Source organism: Lepisma saccharinum, chromosome 3 (genome assembly GCF_977018435.1).
Source record: "Lepisma saccharinum chromosome 3, izLepSacc3.1, whole genome shotgun sequence".
Taxonomy (NCBI): Eukaryota; Metazoa; Arthropoda; class Insecta; order Zygentoma; family Lepismatidae; genus Lepisma; species Lepisma saccharinum.
In genome coordinates, this window is record NC_139231.1 from 88,361,841 (window position 1) to 88,382,126 (window position 20,286).

General features: G+C 40.4%; 1 protein-coding gene across 2 annotated transcripts in view; it reads left to right on the forward strand.

Annotated features, from left to right (window-relative positions):
- LOC145985897 (beclin-1-like protein) overlaps nt 1-19,851 on the forward strand; it is a 56,732-nt gene extending 36,881 nt beyond the window's left edge. Inside the window, exons 5-7 of one of the 2 annotated variants that reach the window (XR_014441463.1) lie at nt 4,316-4,373; nt 6,263-6,428; nt 19,544-19,680. Coding sequence is in view for 1 of the 2 variants with exons in the window: in XM_083120033.1 (XP_082976159.1) it covers nt 4,316-4,373; nt 19,544-19,819 (334 nt within the window). In the remaining variant the exon portion in view is untranslated. Of the gene's footprint in view, nt 1-4,315; nt 4,374-6,262; nt 6,429-19,543 lie in introns of both variants that reach the window. The other variant, XM_083120033.1, reaches the window with a different exon arrangement.
- Nucleotides 19,852-20,286: the final 435 nt, after the last annotated feature.

Genomic DNA, 20,286 nt, shown 5'->3' on the forward strand with positions numbered 1-20,286 from the left:
TTCACAGTGACAAGGCTAATGTTTATGTTCATAAGGAAGTTCATAAACAGAATATTCGATGATTTTTATCTGATAACCCATTTTCGACAGATCAAAGCTGAATGGTTAGTGTTGGTAAGTTAATGGTGTGGCGTGCTGTGTGGAACACAGTCAATTTTCCATCAACGGAACCTTAAATGCTTAGGGCTACTTGGATTTGTTAAATAAACAGTTTTTTTCATCCTTGCTTATGGAAGAAGGTACTTTTTACAGAGTTTTTTCAATAGGGAAGAACACCAGAACACTTATGGGAACTTTATGAACCAGTTTTTGTACAAAGTTAGTTATCAGATGACAAGGGTCACATATTCTGTTTATGAACTTCCTTATGAACATAAACATTAGCCTTGTCACTGTGAAGGACTTTTAATTCAATGGAAGCGTCACACTGTAAATTGTTCGCGACAACCATTCATAATGCACAGCTCTTCATGGATGTATCCGATTAAAATAATGTGCAATGGCATGCGAACGTCTCTCCATAGACGTCACTTTGATCTCGATGCATTACCGATGCGCTAAACAAATTTTAAGGCATTTTTCTAACACCTCGAAAAGGAGCAAATTGGTACAAGAATTCAGTCATAACTTTTTACTGGTTAAAGATACGTCGAAAAAACCTTCACCATTGCATTTCTCGTGAAAGTCTAGCCCATTTTGATATGTAGCACGACCCCCTTCCCATTTAAAATTCTGAAGTTGAATTCAAGATGGCGGACATCAAGATGGCCGCCGACCGTGTGGGTGGCGTCAATGTGGTTCCCCCTTGGCCAGATAACGATTGGTAATCGCCAATTTCAAATTCCATGCCGCAGTGGCCTTGTACTGAGGGTGTTAAGTGACTTATTGAGCCACCCTGTAGTATGTTTTGTATGTTTATATTTAATAATGCATGTTAATTGAACCGTTTCTTTTGTGTTTTTTTTCTTTGAGCCCAAGAAATGGAAATAAATTAGCACATTTGTTTGAGAAAATTTTTTGCCTATGCTGTTGGCTACGAAGTACCACGTTTCAGGTGAAAACAGGAAGCTTTGACGCCTCTCCTTTTTCCCCTTCAATTTTTTCAATTCGAATATTGATTGGGATTGTAAGATAAGGTCATTGATTCTAATTCGCAGTACAAAACTGTGAATATGCTCACCTTTTTGCAAGTGTGAAATTATCTGTAATTATTGTAATTGCGATCTGAAACATTCTGAGTGATCAGAATGCTTACATACAAATTAAACATGGATAGACGAAATAAAATGCATTCTGTACGTAAAACACATAGAGGTTTAAGAACCTTACAACATATGTACAACATGGCACCTGAGGAATCTAAATTAACTCTATTGTTTTAAACAACAAATTATTGGACACTTCCGTTCTTCCTCATGATTATACATAACATCACGCTCAATCACAACACAATCAGTTTTTTTTTTTTAATTGTTGGCTCTTTATTATTGAAGGGAGGTGGGTGAAACTTTAGTAGGTTGTTTATACTATATGACGGGACTAGTGGCAAATAGTGGGCCTGGCACTGTATGTACAATTTCTAAAATTATGCAAAATTTACAGGTTTTTTTTTTCAGTAAATTGCCTTTTTATGGGATATTTTTCAAAATGTGGGGACAGGATTGTCGTGTCATTGGAAAAGGGTCTTCTGTCATAATAATAAATAACCTATGGTGCAACAGCCTGCCGGCCTCACTCCCACATGCCTCAGCAGAGGTGGGTGATCATCCAACTATAGTGCAGGAGGCCTTAGAAAGATCGCTTCGCGGGCTTACAGCAGACAACAATATGGGTGTGTGTCTGCGAGAACCAATCAGGTCCGCGAATGAGCGAGCTCGGTTGCCACAGCTAGCTCGCTGCACCCTTCTGGAAGGGTGAGTGACCTCTGCCTCTTGCTACTTCGGCCTGTCTGTTCGGCTGAGGAGCAGATGACACGAGAGTATCAGCAACAGTGTGCGAGCGATGTCTGCTGTTAGCCCGCGAAACGCTCTTTCTAAGGCCTCCTGCACTATAGTTATGGGAAGTTGTGTGGTTGGCACATCGAAGCTCCAGTCGTTGTTATTGGTTTGTCACAGTTAAATGCAACTTTGAAACGATTCCTGTCCATATGTCAAATGTGAGAACCAGAGTTCAATAACATTGCAGATCTTTACTTGTAAAAAAGATAAACTTTTATAATAAGCATTTATAAAGAACTGTAAAGATAACTATATAATTTTATTATTCAAATATGTAATAAAATAAAATGTACAACAATATACAAGGGTCGTTCAAGGTTGACCGGGATTTTCGTACGTAAAAAATCGATGAATAGCCGGATCATGATGAAACGTGCGGGTGACGTAATGTATTCCTTCACGAGTAACTAGCGCCCGGCATGACGTATTTCGCACATGCGCAGCAGTTGCAGCAAACATGGTGGCAAGCAGTGTTTCTGTGGCTGTGGAGCAGCGGTGTGTAATCAAATTTCTCGTGAAGGAGAAAGTGAAACCAGCTGAGATTTTCAGAGGATTGCAAGCACAGTATGGTGAACAAACGATGTCGCGGACAAGAGTGTACGAATGGTGTGAGCAGTTTCGCGAAGGACGGGAGCTGGTGACAAATGAAGCGCATGGACACATTCGCCCGACTGCAGTCACACCAGTGAATATCGCACGTGTTGAGCAAATGATTCTTGAGAACCGGCAAGTAACAGTGCGGGATATTGCTGCCGAGGTGAATTTCAGTGTCGGAAGTGTTGAGACAATCATTCACGACCACTTACGCTTCCGCAAAATCTGTGCAGGTGGGTTCCCCACCAGCTGACATTCAATCAGAAGTGGACACGCAGGACGGTCTGTGAACAGCTTCTGAATCGGTTTCGAGCAGAAGGTGATGAATTCTTGCAATCCATCATCACGTGTGATGAAACATGGTTGCACAATTCAACCCCAGAGACCAAAAGACGCAGCATGGAGTCCCCGCCCCCCAAGAAAAGCAAAATGCAGCCGTCCGCTGGAAAGATCATGGCAAGTGTCTTCTTGGACATGAAGGGTGTTATCCATGTGGATTTTCTGGACGAAGGGAGCATGATTAATGCCCAGTATTACTCCACATTGTTGAGTGGTGCTGTATGAAAGTCCATTCGCAAGAAAAGACCGGATGTTGTCTGGAAATGTCATTCTTCTCCATGACAATGCCCGCCCTCACACGGCCAATGTGACAACAACAACTCTGGCCGACATGCGCTGGGAAGTTCTGCCCCATCCCCCCCTACAGTCTGGATTTAGCCCCCAGTGATTATCATTTGTTTGCACCCCTTAAAGACCATCTGGGAAGGAAGAACTTCACGACAGACGAAGCACTGTGGAGCGATGTCCTCCAGTGGCTATGACAACAACCAAGTTCTTTCTACGCCAAAGGAATTCGGGAGCTGCCAGAACGATGGCAACGGTGCCTCGGCGCGCACGGAGAATACTTTGAAAAACTGACATAGTTTGGTGTTTCTTCTGCTACCTATTTCCACTGCAGAAATAAAAGTCCTGGTCAACCTTGAACGACCCTTGTAGAAGAAAAACATTTAAAATATTGTCATTTGTTTTGGAGATGACGTGTTAAATGCCGTTGCATGGTGCTGGCCCACTTTATGGATCAGTGGGCCTCAATACAACAGATAAATACTAATGTGAAATTTTGAGTTAGCAGATTATATGCAGTCGAAACTTGATCATGGGTTCTTTGGGAGCTTGTGGCTAAAGAAGTGGTGTAAAAATGTAAAAACAGATAAATAATTTTAATATTTTGTTGCATTCAGACTGGAAAGAAGGAAGGAGGAAATTTTAAAATCTGGGAACATACAATCCTAGTTCCACTGTATTCAGAGAAGTAATTAATGATTATGCAAAAATTTTACAAGTGTACCTCATTCAGAACTCTTTAAGATATGAAGAGGATGAGTGCATTTTTATACTCTCCCCCCCCCCCCCTTTTAGGTACCAAAATGTCTCGTGGTAACTAAGGCAACCAATGAAATACCAGTATATCATTGTCAGTTTTTAATATTCCTCTGTGAACTATATATATGTTGAAATGGTAGACCCCTCTATCTAATAAATTAGAAAATACATAGAAGTAAGGGTATTAAGAGAAATAAGGACATGAACAGTTGTTGGCTTAAAGTTATTGTGATTGTATGTTCTACTTCGTGAAAACAGATTTAAGGCTATATATATCTATATCTTGCTTTTTTGACTCTTAAAAGTAAATATTTTATCATTACCATGCATTGAAATTACAGGTTGGAGGTAGCAGACGAGGAAGAGGATTTAGAAGCATTGCAAAATGAATTAGGAGATGTAAGTAGTGTGTTGATGTTGATGTAAAACATATATTTGTAAATAATTTTTAAAGTATTTGATGTGGTGAAAGCTTTCTTAATATAGCTCAACTATTGCCATGAAGTATTTGGTATAGGAATTAATTTGTGCGGTTGTTACACACACATTGAAGCTGTAGTAAAGTAAAAAAGGTAAAGTGCTCCCCTGTGCATAGCACCACGCCATGAAGGCGTATAGGGGGTGTGGGGGTAACGCCCCACACTTTCTTGATCCGGTCGTGAGTGGGGGTGATGTGATCATCATCACGCCCCTGACCGACTTTACCCCCCAGGGTTTCCCCCAGGTACCCATGTTTTTCGACGCTGGGTGGGCGCCGGGGATCGAACCCGGGACCTTTAGCATGGTAGTCAGATGCGTTACCGACTGAGCCACCGCGGCTGTAGTTCAAACACAAAATACATAAATACCTTAAGAAGAATATTGTCCATCGCGAGCCACCATTTTCGCCCATCTGTCAGGCAAGTTACGGATTCCGTGGCGAAAGAAGTCCTCATCCTTTGAAGCGATCCAGTCAGAGACCCATTTTTCGATATCTTCTGAAGAAGTGGACCGCTGTCCAATCAAATCGTTATTCATGCAATCGAACAAGTAGTAGTCTGAAGGAGCAACGTCTGGTGAATACGGCGGGTGGGGTAAAACTTCCCATTCGACATTTTCTAAATAGGTTTTGACTGGTTTTGCGACATGTGGGTGAGTGTTATCATGTTGAAAAATAAGTTTATCATGTCTGTTCTCCCATTCTGGACGTTTCCTGGCCAGAGCTTGCTTGAAACGCATTAATTGTCGTCAACATCATTCTCCATTAATAGTTTCACCCGGTTACTGCAGCTCATAGTACACCACACCTTTCATATCCCACCATATGCACAGCATAACCTTTGCACAGTGAATATCTCGTTTCGGTTGTGATGGACCTGGTTCACCTGGCTTCACCCCAGGCCTTTTTTCGTTTCGGGTTCTTGTAATGGATCCACTTCTCATCGCCAGTAACAATGCGATGCAAAAACCCCTTTCTTTTCTGTCTTTGAAGCAGCAATTCGCAAATGGTTTTTCGTCTTTCAACGTCTCTGTCTTTCAGTTCATGTGGAACCCAATGTGACATCTTTTGAATCATTCCCATGGCTTTGAGGCGCTTGGAAACTGTTGTTTGATCAACGCCTAATGCTTCTGCAAGTTCTTCCTGCGTTTGACACGAATCCTGATCGAGCAATGCTCTCAATTCTTAGTCTTCAAATTTTTTTGGCTGTCCAGGTCGCTCTTGGTCTTTCAGGCCGAAATCACCACTTCTAAACCATGCAAACCACTTCTGACACGTTCGCTCAGCTAGCGCATGGTCACCATACACTTCCACCAAAATACGATGACTTTTGGTAGCACTTTTCTGCATGTGAAAGTAATGAAGCAGAACACCCCGCAAAAACACTTTATCTGGCACGAACTTCACCATGTTCAGTTGACTACAAAATGCTGTTGGTGACGCGTCAATCAACTGCCCTATACTACGAACGATGCGTGCTGACAGGAGTTTTCAACGCATGTGTGGATACACGGAACTGTGGGATGATACGCTCGTTACGCCATCTCTAGTCCAGGCGCACGAATTAATTCCTAGACCAAATATGTGTTTGAACAACTTTCTTCTTGTGCCACTTCTCTGTTTTGCAATGATTACATTTCTTCTTTGGGAAGAAAAAGGAGTAGTTTTGTGTGTAGAAATATGTAAGATATGTTATGTATGTATGGTGGTGACAGCAGCAAACACACAACCTACACACCCAAAAATACCTTGTTGTTCCTTGTACCTAACCAAATGGAAATATACATGTTCATGAAGTTCCATTCCATAGGATGAAACCGTTATAGATGGTCTATGTGCTGCTCTTCGTATTTGCCACTGATTTAATGACAAATTTTATGAAGAATGAATAGGATGCTGAGGTAAAGTGGAGCGGGGCCTGTTTGGAACAGAGGTATTCATCCGGAGGACAACTCTCATGAGGGTGTGTAATGAAGGTAAGGATGGTGGCACATGAGGGTTATGTTGAAACATGAGAATATGCGAGTAAATTTATTTTTTTGGTCTTCAGGAATAATTACTATAAATGTCAGTTCATCCACAATAAAATGTCAATTTTTTTCAATGATGTTTTGTTATTGCTCTATCTTCAAGCATTGCAAACTGCGCATTTGACGTAACATCAAATGGTATTCAAGCATAATTCCAAGAATTACCTGCCCATTCCTCCCTGCTGGAAGATAGTTTGCATGCCTATTGAACCATGAAAAATGCACTGGATGATTCCTCTCATATGAAAGTTTCCCTGTAGAAAGATTTGAGTTGATTCTTCAGGAAGATTTTGGAATTAACAAAAACTAAGGATGCTCTACTTAGTAACAAACAGTGGAAGCAAAAACATGTAATGGAAGCTATTTAATTTTTCATCTAATGAAGAATTCTATTAAAATAAATACAGTCAACTCTTGATACAACGACCTTTCACAGTTCCCGGAAAAAGGGTCATTATTTCAAAGGGGTCGTTATTGGAAATTGCAAAAATTTTCACCTTGAACGGAGCTCAAACGGACACAAAGATTCCTAGGAGACTGTAACACCATTTATCCTAGTAGTTACACAACCTGTTATGCACATGAGAAGGAAAATAGAACATGAAAAGATTTTCACAAAAAGGGATTTAAAATAATGTTATTTTCTTTTAATTGTGCGCAGTCATTGCTCTTCCACGAAATTCTTACAAATCTAGTTCATGAGAAACCCGTTTGCACTGACACCTACGGAAAGGAAAATAATATCTTGTTTATTGCAAGCGTAATTTGAAGAATCTTGACACCAGTCACACTGCCGTTAGCAAAAGTCAGGAGATAATGGGGCAGAATGAATGTTGGATTTTATGTGGGTCAACTAGAGCATTGTCTGTTACAAGATTAACTGGTAAGATCAGATCTCTCAGGAGACACATCACAACCTTTCTAGGCACGAAACCAAAAAAAAAAAAAAGAGGGCTGTAAATTTCGTTCTGGTTCGGCTGTGTAAAATAAATTGTAAAAAAAAGTTACGTTTTCTTTGCTTCAACCAACTTCATATTCATCTCCCTCCCCCATTCCAGGGAGCAGTTTTGGACTTTCTCGACTTGCATTGTAATCCAGCCTGAAAAAGGAAACTTGCAACTTGCAATCTGTTTGCAGGTAATGCGTATTTTAGGACACATTAAACAGCGTCGCACTCGATCATTCGGGTTTGGAATTGGATTTCACTTTAAACTGTATATTTATGAGGGCCACTATTTATATTTTCAGTCTTGGCAACACTGATTGAAGTTAGGCGCGATTTGATGTTTGCACGAAATCGTCTGGCATTATTGACCATAACGTACTTCAAATGTTTTGTCAATAGCTTCATTTGTGTTGTTTATGTTGCCTTGGAGATTGCGCGACAACAATAAAATGGAATTAACTCGTGAACATTTTCGTGCGATGATTTTGGACGTGGATTATCAAGACAACAGTGCATCGATCAACTTACTTCTACATTTGGCGATGAAGCCCCATCCTTTGCCACTGTGAAATGCTGGTATAACGAATTTAATCGTGGCCGCCATTCGCTCACCGACGAGATTCGCGAAGGTCGTCCAAAATCAGTTGTTGTTGAAGAAAACATTGATGCTGTGCAAAACCTAATACTGCAAGATCGTCATGTGACATACTGTGAGATTGAGGCAACCATAGCCATTAGTTCCACCAGCATATATAAAATATTACATGATCATTTAGCTGTGAGAAAGGTATGTTCTCGTTGGATCCCACACAATTTGACAAAAACTCAAAAAGACGCTCACGTCAATTGGTGCAAACAAATGCTCAATAAATACAATTGTGGTGCTTCAAAAGACGTATATAAGATTGTAACAGGTGACGAATCATGGATATGAGCCGGAATGTAAACAGCAGTCTACTGTATGGGTGTTTCAAGATGAACCCAATCCAACAAAAGTTGTTCGCGCTCAAAGCACATCGAAACAAATGGTCGCCTGTTTTTTCGGGAAAACTGGTCATGTGGCAACTGTGCCTTTAGAGGAATGTAGAACGGTCAACTCTGAATGATACACAACAATTTGTTTGCCAGAGGTCTTTGGTCAAATACGGAAAACAAACAAACTCTGTCGGATCATTCTTCATCAAGACAATGCCAGCTGTCACACATCTCGTCTAACAACCAACCGACTTTATGAACAGTCAAAAAATCGAATTGATGGGTCATCCGCCATACAGTCCTGATTTGGCACCCAATGACTTCTTGTTCCCGAATGTCAAGAATAAATTGCGTGGACAATGATTTTCATCGGCGGAAGATGCCGTTGATGCGTTCAAAACCCATATTATGGAGGTGTCTCAAGAAGATTGGAAAAACTGCTTTGGCAAACGGTTCGAACGAATGCAAAAGTGTATTGACCATAAAGGAGAATACTTCGAAAAACAATAAAGCAGTTTTCAATGCCAAATTCCTGTTTTTTCATTGTTAGGCTCAAAATATAAATAGTGATCCTCGTAGTCCCGATTGGCCCATCAGCATAAAAGAACTTAAAACAAGCTTTATGAAACCTGCGCATTTTCGGATATCAAAATGGGAGATCGTTATTTACTCTCACGTTAATCGTCAATTTAATGTTAGATTTAGGAGAATTCTCGATGTCAAACACCCGCTCCTCCAAAAGTTTTCCCCTTGAGTAATGTTTTTTTTTAATCGGTCTCAGCATCCGTTTCCACATTCAGCACTTTTTTTTCTTTCTTTCTCATGAATGGTTCTGAAGAAAAGCTGCGATTATATTGTGTGCATTTCCTTCCAACACTGCTCTTACTGTTCATGAAGTTTATTCTTCTGTCAGGTTCAAAATAAAATTTACAGTTTTGCTTATCAGAAAGTGCAGAACATGAAGTTGTTTTAACTGTTGTTTTTTTCTGGAGATTGAATTTTGTTATCTTCAAATCAAAACAGCTTTGCAAGATTCAAAACAATGACGCTTCTTCCTTTGCGCTGGATGAGTCATTGCTGTTATCAGCAAGGGACAGCTTTGCACATGCTTGATGAGACACTGGCACCAGCTGCAGCATAAAAACAAGGTGACCTGCTGGAAGTTCGAGTAACAGGTGGCTGAGGAGAAAATCCTCGGCATTTTAAAGATAACGCAACTGTCGAAGACTGAACTTTTATGAGCAGTGTGAAGAAAGAAATGACCCTTGCTGTATGTTTTACCATGAAACAGACAATAATATGAGCAAGATTTCCTATGCAGACAACAGCATTAAAAAAGAAATAGGACCTAAATTCTACACTCACATTGCCGTGCACACGAGTGGCAGAGAATGAGCTGGGAAGGAGGGGGGGGGGTACTTTTTTTTTTTACTTGTATGTTTTTGTTAGTTTTCAAGAATGTATCCAGAACTGGTTGCCCCATTTTAGACGTCAAAGGAAAGCAAGAGGGGTCCACTTCCACCCTTGCCTGTAATCAGCCCATGTGGAAACACGAGCGAGAAAATCGTGGCTGAAACAATATGCATCCCCCACCTACATGTTTGTTGACAGGAAAAGAGGGAGAAGTCACTCAGCCAACAAACAAAACACTTTTTTGGCAAATATTATGACATCGGCACAGTTAGGAAAACTTATGAAGTTGGAAACAGGAGTTATGATGCATGTAAGATCGAAGTAAACTTTTGCGGAAACCTGGATGACAATGCATTAAGGGAGTTGACGATCTTTAGTTGCCCTCTGTGACTTTGATTATCTCTAGCAGTTTCACTTTTTTATGAAGTGTTACAGGGAACAAAGAACAAGTTTTGAATAAAAGCGGTTACGGAAGTTGTTGGCTACAAGGGCAAGAATTGCTCACTCACAGGAACTTGCTGAAATCTAGGTCAGAGCTGGACAGATGTGCGAGACTTCCAGGAGCCACACGTCTGTATTTTAGAACATTCCTGCGATCTTCTCTCTCATTTCTCATTGACAAAGACTGCAAGTCCAGCAGTCATTAGATCAGACCCACTTGCGAGCGGTAGAGCACTTGTGAAGGGAATGAGTGCAAAAAAAAACATATTTTTCGGCCTTTTTTTTTTCAACTTTTTTCCAAATTATTCACGGTTCCCGGGAAAAGGGTCATTACTTCGAGAGGGTCGTTATATCCGGGATCGTAGAATTGCGAGCCGACTGTATTTGCTTTATTAAACTTGAAGTTTACCTCTTTTTACAAAACTTCAAACGTTTACTTTACAATTCATCACAAGGGTTTTAGAGGTTACATTTTAATTAAAAGATAACAATAAACTTTCCTAATACACAGAAGAAAATAGCCCAAATTTCTCGAGACAAAATATATAAGAATCAACTAATTAGAGGCACCATTATGTGTACTGAGGTACACCTTTTACTCTACTCTTCAAAGAAACCAAAATGAAACAAACTTGGAAACAAATCACATAGATTCAGCAGTGCAAGTAAGATGAAGTAAAATATGTCCGTGTATAAAAGGGTAAAAAGTAAACTAGAAAACCCATAAGTAAAGTATGTGAAATTTATTTATTTTATTTATTTATACATTTTTTGAAAATGAAAAACGAAAAAAGTGCCATGTATATATGACACCTTATCACACTATACATTACCAAAGACAGGCAAACATAAGAGAAACAGAGTGTGAACAGTGCTCAGGAGTGAAGTCTGGACCAGCTAGGTACCTTTCTACCTGCACATAATCCCATGAGATCACTCCCATTGAAGACTACCATGACTTTTTTTACTCCCAGAAAACAAATGGTTTCAATTGTTATGATGACCACAAGCAGCCACCTTGGAAAAGGAAAACTTGAGACTTAATTTTCCAGTAAATGTTTTCACTAGACTCAATGAACTTTGCTTGGGCACAGAAAAATCTATTAAATTATAAGACCTTATAAGGTTAGTAATATTCACAAATCTGAATCCACATGTAAACAAAGACCACACACAAGGACCCTCAAATTGTATGTATTGCACTATTGTACCATCCATACAAAAATATATAAATATCGAAAAACACATATGCCTCTGTTGAAAGAAAGAAGAGAATAGAATGGAAAAAAGAATCTTGAGTAATCTTTTAAGCATGTGTTCATGCATTTATAAATTTGTGTCCCTTCTGAGTAACAGGGAGGGGGGGTGATATGACAGGGTGGCGACAGACCTGGAAAACCGGGAAAAGTCATGGAATTTCAGAGATCAAAAAGGTCGGAATTCTGCCTTGATTGACAAATATTTCTTTGTTGAACTGTTTGTGCAATGAAACACTGCACTTTAATGGGAAATCTTGCCACCTCTTCGTGTCAACTTTTAGGTCCCTATCCTATTATGCATCGGACACCACAGTACAGCATGGTGTTGGCCATTATGAAGGAACATGGGAACGAATGAGGGCTTTTATACAACTTGATATTTTGTTGTATGTCGTGCTAATGACATTTTTTGGGACAAATATTTAACTCCATTGATGCATGTGATTTTTGTCAGATATCGCCATTCATCGACTAATGTCGAATTGCGATAAAATGTCTCACTATGGCATAAAAATGCATGCATGACACTCTTATGCATCCGATTTTTTGTCTGTGATATGCTACTGCATTTCTTCGGACAAACTTTCAGGCTCCGTTTATGCATGCAATTGAGGACCTCCACGGAAAATGGGCCCAAGTACACTTTTTTCTGAAATTGAATTTTTAGGCTTAAAGTACTCTTTATGTGCTGGGGCACATGAAGAAATAAACATAAGTACAAAAATCTCATTTTGTGATTGACAAAAACAACTTTAAACATTTTCACTCCGTCGAAAAAGGTCCTGTGTCCATGAACATGAGTCTTATGTTCAAGTGAAGTTGTTTGCTTGATATGGAAGAGAGAAGTAAATGCAAGTGTTAAGGGGGAGATGGACAATTTTCCTTAGGTCCTTCTCTCTAAGGCAGCTGGGAGCACTGTTGCCAACTTAGCTCTTTTGAAGCCAGATCTGTCTCTTTCGTGTACTCATTTGGCACCCTCCCCCTGCCCCACTATGATGCCATCACTAGCCCCGGCCCACACAGACCAACTTTTGCCATGTGTATACATTTTGCACGTGACATGATATTATATTGGCTGCATCGTCCCACCCCTCTTACCTCCCCAGCTACATTTATATAGCGCTTTGGCTGAGGTGCAGATGACAATATTGTTATCCGGTAATCCCTTATTTGCTGTTCATACGACCATTGGATTATTGAGATGGGTGATGCCGTCAGATCTAGAGGGTGAAAACTAAGAATAGATTGTCATTACTTTAAAGTTACCGGTAATAGCAGCGCTCCCCACTCCCTTGACAACTAAAATTACCATGGGAGGCACTTTATCCAGCCTTCATAAATCTAGCTCCTTGAAAGTCAACTTTAGCTCAATTTAAGGTGAAATTTAGCTTCTTTATGCACATCAGGTTTGGCATCACTGCCAGGATGGCCGTAGGAGGCAAGGGGAAATGCATTATACGTATGGGAGAATTATTTTATTCGTTTTCTGGGGGATATCAAACTTCCGATGGCGGAAAAAACATATGATCGGGTAGAGGATCCATTGAAGATGATATTTGCACTAGAAAGGGTTCAACTCTCATTTGTTCAACCATAACTTGAATTGGAAGTTCTCTCTCCATAAGGAATACATGGGATTGTGCAAATACTTATTCATCATATTTTTCAAACACTGTATCTATCTTAATAATCAACTTTAAAAACCGGTTTCACTTACAACATGGGGAGAAATTCATACTCTCAAATTATGTGTGGATTTTCTTTAGTAGCAGTGCCCATTCCGCCGATATTTAAATAAATGCATGCCTGGTGCGAAATTGTCACACCTCACCTTAATGCGTCGAAAATGAGTCTGCGGTCATTGGAACTTTAAAAATAATCAAATATTTTATTTAATCCTGTTTGCAGACGAACATGTTTGCAAATGAAAAAAAAAAGAACTAAAAATATCCCCCCTAGGTTGTGAATTGTAATAATTTTCCAAATTCACTACTTTCCCGTTTGAATATAAATCCTAGAGAAATGAAGTCAATTTCTTGTAAGGTGATAAAGGTTTTTATACAATCCATACCTGTAAGCTGTATGAGTCTTATTTGTATGTACAAATACGAGGTATGGCTAGAAAAAAAACAGATTGGTGTTGCTGTTGACAAACGGCAAGCGCGTCAAGGTCAAGCGGTGCATGAGTGTATAACGTGATATCCTTCCTATCGACTGTGTGATTTCCCAGGGTGCGCGGCACTCAATTCTGCTATAGCTTGTCGACGAAGTGAACCGTACATCTGTGCTCCGTCGGAAAAATGTTAAGTGTGAAAGTGGAACAGCGTATCAATGTGAAGTTTCTTATGAAACTCGGAAAATCCGCCACAGAAATTTATGGTTTGTTGAAGGAAGTATTCGGAGATGAGTGTTTATCACGCACGCAAGTGTTTGAGTGGTTTCAAAGGTTTAAAGGGGGACGAGAAGTGATTGCGGATGACTCGCATCCTGGACAGCCTTGCACGTCGAAAACGGAATCAAACATTGCAAATGTCGGTGAATTGATTCGAGAGGATCGTCGCTTGAGTATTCGAGCTATTGGAAAACAACCAACATTATTACATTACGGTGCTGACGACCCTTCGTGAGCAAGTAAGAAGACGTCGACCTGATTTGCGGAAAAGCAAGTCATGGATTCTTCATCAGGACAATGCTCCTGTCCATACGGCATTGTCAGTCAAGGCTTTTTTTGGCCAAGCATGGGATCCCAGTGTTAGAATATCCACCCTATTCGCCGGGTATCACTCCGTGAGACTTTTTTTTATTCCCAAAGGTCATATCAGCACTGAAAAAAACCAGATTTACGATCATAGAACCTGTGAAAACAAAAGCGACGGAAGTCATGAACATGATTTCAGAAAATGATTTCCAGCACTGCTTCCAGAAATGGAAGATTCGTATGGAGTTGTGTATCGATAGTTCAGGGGAGTACTTTGAAGAAGATAATGTTCTTATTGTACAAAATTACCAATAAAAGATTTTGTAGCAACAGTCCGGTTTTTTCTAGCCACACCTCGTATGTGGGTTTACTTTAAAATTGTCAGGGAAAAAATTCAAAATTTGTCCTGGAGAAATCAGAGGGTATTTCAATTCTGCTTGTATGTAGCCACCCTGGATATGATCACAGGGGAAATGCCCAGTCTTGCCATAAATACTGTCACAACTTTGGAAGGTGTTCAAAGTCAACAACTTCCCTGGCGAAAATGAACACGTGAGTCATTGCTAGTTGAGCTAAAGAACTGATAGAACGTTTTTCTTTAGCTTCTATGATAGAATGCAGCAATTGCAAAAACTATGTGGCTGTTATAACACTCCATAAAGTGGGGAAGGTTGTGGGCAAGATTTTCAAGATCCTACAGAACCTTTGAATCTCCAAGAGGTTCATGTATCATACTATCCAGCATTCCAGTAACACTGTTGTAACCCCTGAGTGTTGACATTATTGACATGTTTTACAAATCGTGAATTGAAAGTAATTGATTCCTGATCCTTTTGTGAATGAAGACAGTGGATCTTCGAAATTAATAGGATTTAACCATTAAACTGTGCAATGCGGAAGTGCGAAATTTTCTAAATTTCACGTAAGTGAAAGTAATTGGTTTAAAGTTTGTCTACATAGAATTTAGAATAGTTGTAATAATAATATTTCACTAATTCTGTGCTTATAATAAAGCAATTATTCATCTTCGTGATCATGTTAATACTTGCATGCAGACTACAGAATTGATTTTACTAGTAGTATCTCGGTCTTCTTTTGTCTGGGCTTGGGCTATTTTCGAGAAACTCCAAAGCTGTAGCAGGGTTCTGCTTTTCTTCAAGGGTTGAAAACCAAATCTTCACCAAGATTTTTTCTCTTTGCCATGTGGTGCTTACCATCGGTCTGCCGAGGGAGTTTGTGGCTCTTAAATTTCTTCAAATCAAGTGCAATAGAAACAGACATGTGGCAATGCCGAGAGCATAAACCCAAGCTGTTTACCCCTGTTACACTCTTGCGTCATGTGGGTAGAGGCCAGCATAGTCTGCCTTTTACCTACCCACTGCCCGCTTGCACGCGATAACAGGTTTACCTGCTCGCCTGCCCATGGCAACGAGTCGACTTGCGTCTCTACCCGGGTTCTTGGTCTTCAAGGCACTCTGCGCTTACAAGGTACCTGGGCATTCAACAAGACCCGGGTGCCTGCAAAACCTGCTGGAAGGAAACAGCCCTCCGGCAGCGTGTCGCTCCAGGTGTTTCATCACCACGTGGACGGCTGCAGCCAGTGATGCCTACTTACGTAGCCACTAAATCCTACGAAGTCCTAGGAGGAGCTTCTTCTCCAAGGAGAATTTATATACTTAGCGATTTCAGTTCAGCGTAAGCAGTTTTTATCTTATTGCCAGGAAATGCACGCAATATTACAGTTTCATTTATCTAAATGAATGATCGAGCAAACAAAAATCTCCTCACTGAAAACTAATTGTTTTTCATTGCATGGTGCCTTAACCAGGCACGCAGTGGTGCAACCAGAGGGGGCAGGGTGCATTGCTCACAACCTTGGACGGAAATTGTCTAGCGGAGGAGTCAGGGTGGGGGTCAAACATTAAAGTACAAGAAAAAACAGGCTGGCAGAATTAAAGAGTAGCAGGGCTAAAGGGTACGAGGGGCGATCAGGTTGCTCCGACCCTAACATAGAAGGAATGACGTTATGATTGATTTTTTATTTTGTTATTATTTAGTGATCCTTTATATGCTTTCATTCTGAATTACAAGTCTGAGTAGCGTACAGTTTTCTTTTTACAGGGGTATAACTGAGTGAAATTGTGTCAATGTGCCAGAATGGAGAAAACTGAGGTGAGAGCGGTGATCACATATTTTGTGAAGAAGAAGTGGACGGTATCCAAAATTCACGAGGACTTGGTGAATACACTACGGGACACTGCTCCTTCATACAGTATGGTGAAGAGATGGCGTCGTGAGTTTAATTGTGGGAGAGAGTCGTGTGAGGATGAACATGCAGGTGGAGCACCAAAAACTGTCATGACGACCAAAAACATTAACAAAGTCCACGATATCGTGCTGAAGAATCATCGAGTCACTATCCGTCATGTTGCTGAGATGTGTGGCCTGTCATATGGCACTGTGCAAAACATAATTACCCAGGAATTGCAAATGAAAAAAATTGCTGCAAGATGGGTCTCTCGAAACCTCACCCCACATCAGAAGCGCACCCGAATGTTCATCAGTCAAGAATTTCTTGACAAGTTTCGTGCTGATATAGACGATTTCCTTGCCCGATTTGTAACTATGGATGAAACATGGGTCCATCACTTCGACCCAGAAACAAAATCACAAAGCATGGAGTGGAAACATCCACATTCTCCACCAACGAAGAAGGTCAAGCTTCAAACGTCAGCCAAGAAGGTGATGGCCTCAATTTTCTGGGACTGCAAGGGTGTCCTTCTTGTGGACTCTCTACAAAGAGGCCAAACCATCACTGGCACATACTACAGTGGCCTAATCAAGAAATTACGTGATTCCATCAAGAAAAAGAGACGTGGAATGTTGACTCGCGGTGTGCTCCTTCACCAGGATAATGCACCTGTCCACACCTAACGCATTGGGAGGGCCGCTATCGCAAATGCATCGTTCGAATTGTTACCCCACCCATCCTATTCCCCAGATTTGGCCCCCAGTGATTTCCATTTGTTCAAACATTTGAAGAATGACATTCATGGACAAAAAAAAATTCTGATGATTCTGAGGCGATAAGGGCTGTAGACTAATGGTTGGAGGACTAGCCGGAAGATTTTTTTTTTTCAAGGTATCCAGGCGTTGGAGCACCGATGGGAGAAGTGCATTGGAGTTGCAGGGGAGTATGTTGAAAAATAATAAAAAAATTGAAACCCTATAGCTGCTCTTTCTATGTTAGGGTCAGAGCAACCTGATCGCCCCTCGTAACTCAAGATGGAATTAATTTTCATATTTTTCATTCCAGACGGCCAAGGGCACCTGCAGAGGGGGAATGGAGGGGTAATTGCAACCCCTTGATTTCAAATTTTATGAAAGTAGAAATATATTATAAAATATTATACAGTCTCATCAAGTTCAATGCCGTAGCAAAGGGGTAGCGGGAGTTGGCCCTGAGCGCCGAACGATCTAAGTGAGAAAAGTTTTAAAACAGAGAATGCTATGGCGGCCCGTGATATTATTTGCTATTAATGTTGGTTTGTTACGAGTTGGATGAATTGATTATGTAATACGTCGCTCCATGTGAAAAGAAAATATTGTAGATGGAAATTTTACATGCCATATGTATGTACATTTGCAATGCATTTATCATGCACTTTCTTTCTTTCTAAAATAGTTTGTGTGCTTGTTTTCCATTATTAGCTAATATGAAATTGACGTGTTGAAAAAAAATATTTCTAATCCTCTGCTTCAACACAAATGCGTGAGAACCGACTTCTACCCCCTTTTTGCGTGATTTATGAGGATAATAATGCCTTTCATGCTACTTTATTACTATTATTGTGATTGTTGTTACGTTTATCCAAGTACTTGCCCCCCCCCCCCCAAACGAGGGTAACGGCAATGCCCCTGGCTGGCTACGGTCCTGGTGTTCGCAGTAGAACAGTGTGTTGTTTGACTCGTGACCTCAGCGTCGAACGTGACACGTTTCAGTCCTGCCCTATATCACTATATGTACGTATATTGGTTATTTACGACGTATACTTATGGATCCTGTGGCACGGAAAACCTATTTCAATGTGTGTGTGTGTTGGGGGGGGGGGGGTAGCAACATTCGTAAATTTCATTTCATTGGTGATGTGGCTTACGAAGCTTTGAGTTCCCTTTTTTAAGTAGTGAAAATCTATTGCAGTTGGCAACACTGCAGAACGTGTTGGGCCCGGTGCAGTTTCTACTCGAAGCAACTACGTCATGCAGAGGGAGGGGTCTGCAGTTGATGGAAAGAACGAACTGAGACCTACTAGGTATCGTAAGACTGCGGGTACCCGGCGGGTCTACAATGCCTGCCAGGAACGATCTGGGCAGGTGGCCAGACAAGCTGCTCAAGTGAGGGTGTTGCACAGGTTGCATGGTATTTCAGGAGCGATGTCTCGCGAACGGGTCTGCTCCAGGTCTTGTGCAGGCCTCTGCATGTGGGGAAGGAATGGTTGAGGGTTTCCAGTCTTTTCCAGGGAAACTTCTTTATTGAGGTGAATATACAGTGTACGATGGGACAATCTGTGCCTCAGCACAAGCAGATTCTTGATCTAATCAGGGAACCGGAAATATCTTGTCATCGAAGGTGGTCAGTGCTTGAGCTGCACAGCTATTTTCATGCCATGGGTTCAGTGGACTTCCTGTTTTATGTGGACTGATATATTAATCTGTAAAATGTTTGCCTGTCTTATGCTCTCCGAGAGGGAATAAGAGTGGGTTAGGTGATTTTTTTGAATCCAGGATCAACTGCTACATGAGAAAGGTGAACCCAAACACCAAGTCGCTTTTGTTTTGGCCCTCGATTTGCACCAGATAGATTAGTTCATAATTTTACTGGTGGTATCAAAAGGACCAAGGGGCCCATAAACTTTCAGTAGCCCAGAAAGCTATGAAAGAGGACATTTCCAATGTCCACATAGCCTGCAATCCTAATTTTACTCCTTGAAGAGTGTAAAAATCCCATAGAAAAAAAAAACATTTGTTATTTTGAAATTTGCTATACGTGAAAAATGTGTTTAGCACATCATTTTTATCCAGTTCCATGCAGATATATGTGCAGTGCATGTGTGTGTGGGCACACTGTACTATGATATTTTATTGAACTTATGTTCATGACATTCTCTGTTGAAGTCAAATAAATAAATAATGGTATTTTCATTCTGTTAGTACCTTTGTAAAAAAAAATCATTAGGTTCATAGGTGTACCCACCCAGCCTACTTATCTTACTATGTAATGTATTGTGAAATATATATCATTCATAATGTGGTGGCACTTTACACTTAGCTACAACAAGAAGAACAAAGATTGCATGAAGAACTGGCAGCATTGAGGAAAGAAGAGGATGAAGTGCAAAAAGCAATCCTGGAACAAGAGAAGGACGAGGAAAGGCTGGAGCATGAAGAAGAACATTATCTGCGAAAATACAGTAGGCATCACAGAGATTTAATCCTGTTGGAAGATGAATACCTTGCTTCAAAATTGCAGATGCTTTGGTTGGCAGTTGCAATGGTTGCAACACTTGCAATTAAAACTACTAAATTGATACAGTATGTGTTGTAATGAAAAATTATACATTAAAATAATCTGAATTACTTTAAATTGTTTCAGTTCCCACGTATCATTTCAAATCTTTAAGAGAATTGGAATAGTATCAATATTGGGTCAAAGTGATATTGGTTCATGGGTCATATTATCAGTATCTCTCTAATTACATTTTTTCATAACACATTGTTTTATTGTAATGCCTGAAACTAAAAATCTTGAAATTTTAAACTAGGGTTACATGTACATGTACTATGTGTCAAGAAAGAAAATGCTCGGTTGATGGTGGCGTTGCAAGCAAAACTTCAAATATGAAAAATTTTAAGGTCAAATGTGTGACTGAACACACCATTCCCACTTCAAGTTTTTTGAAACTAACATATTCTCTTTTCTTGGAGTTGTGTTCCAATAATGTATTCCACAAAGATCTCCATAGGTGGCAGAAGGTAAAAAATAGTTGAAGTAGTTGTGGTCTGGAAAAACAA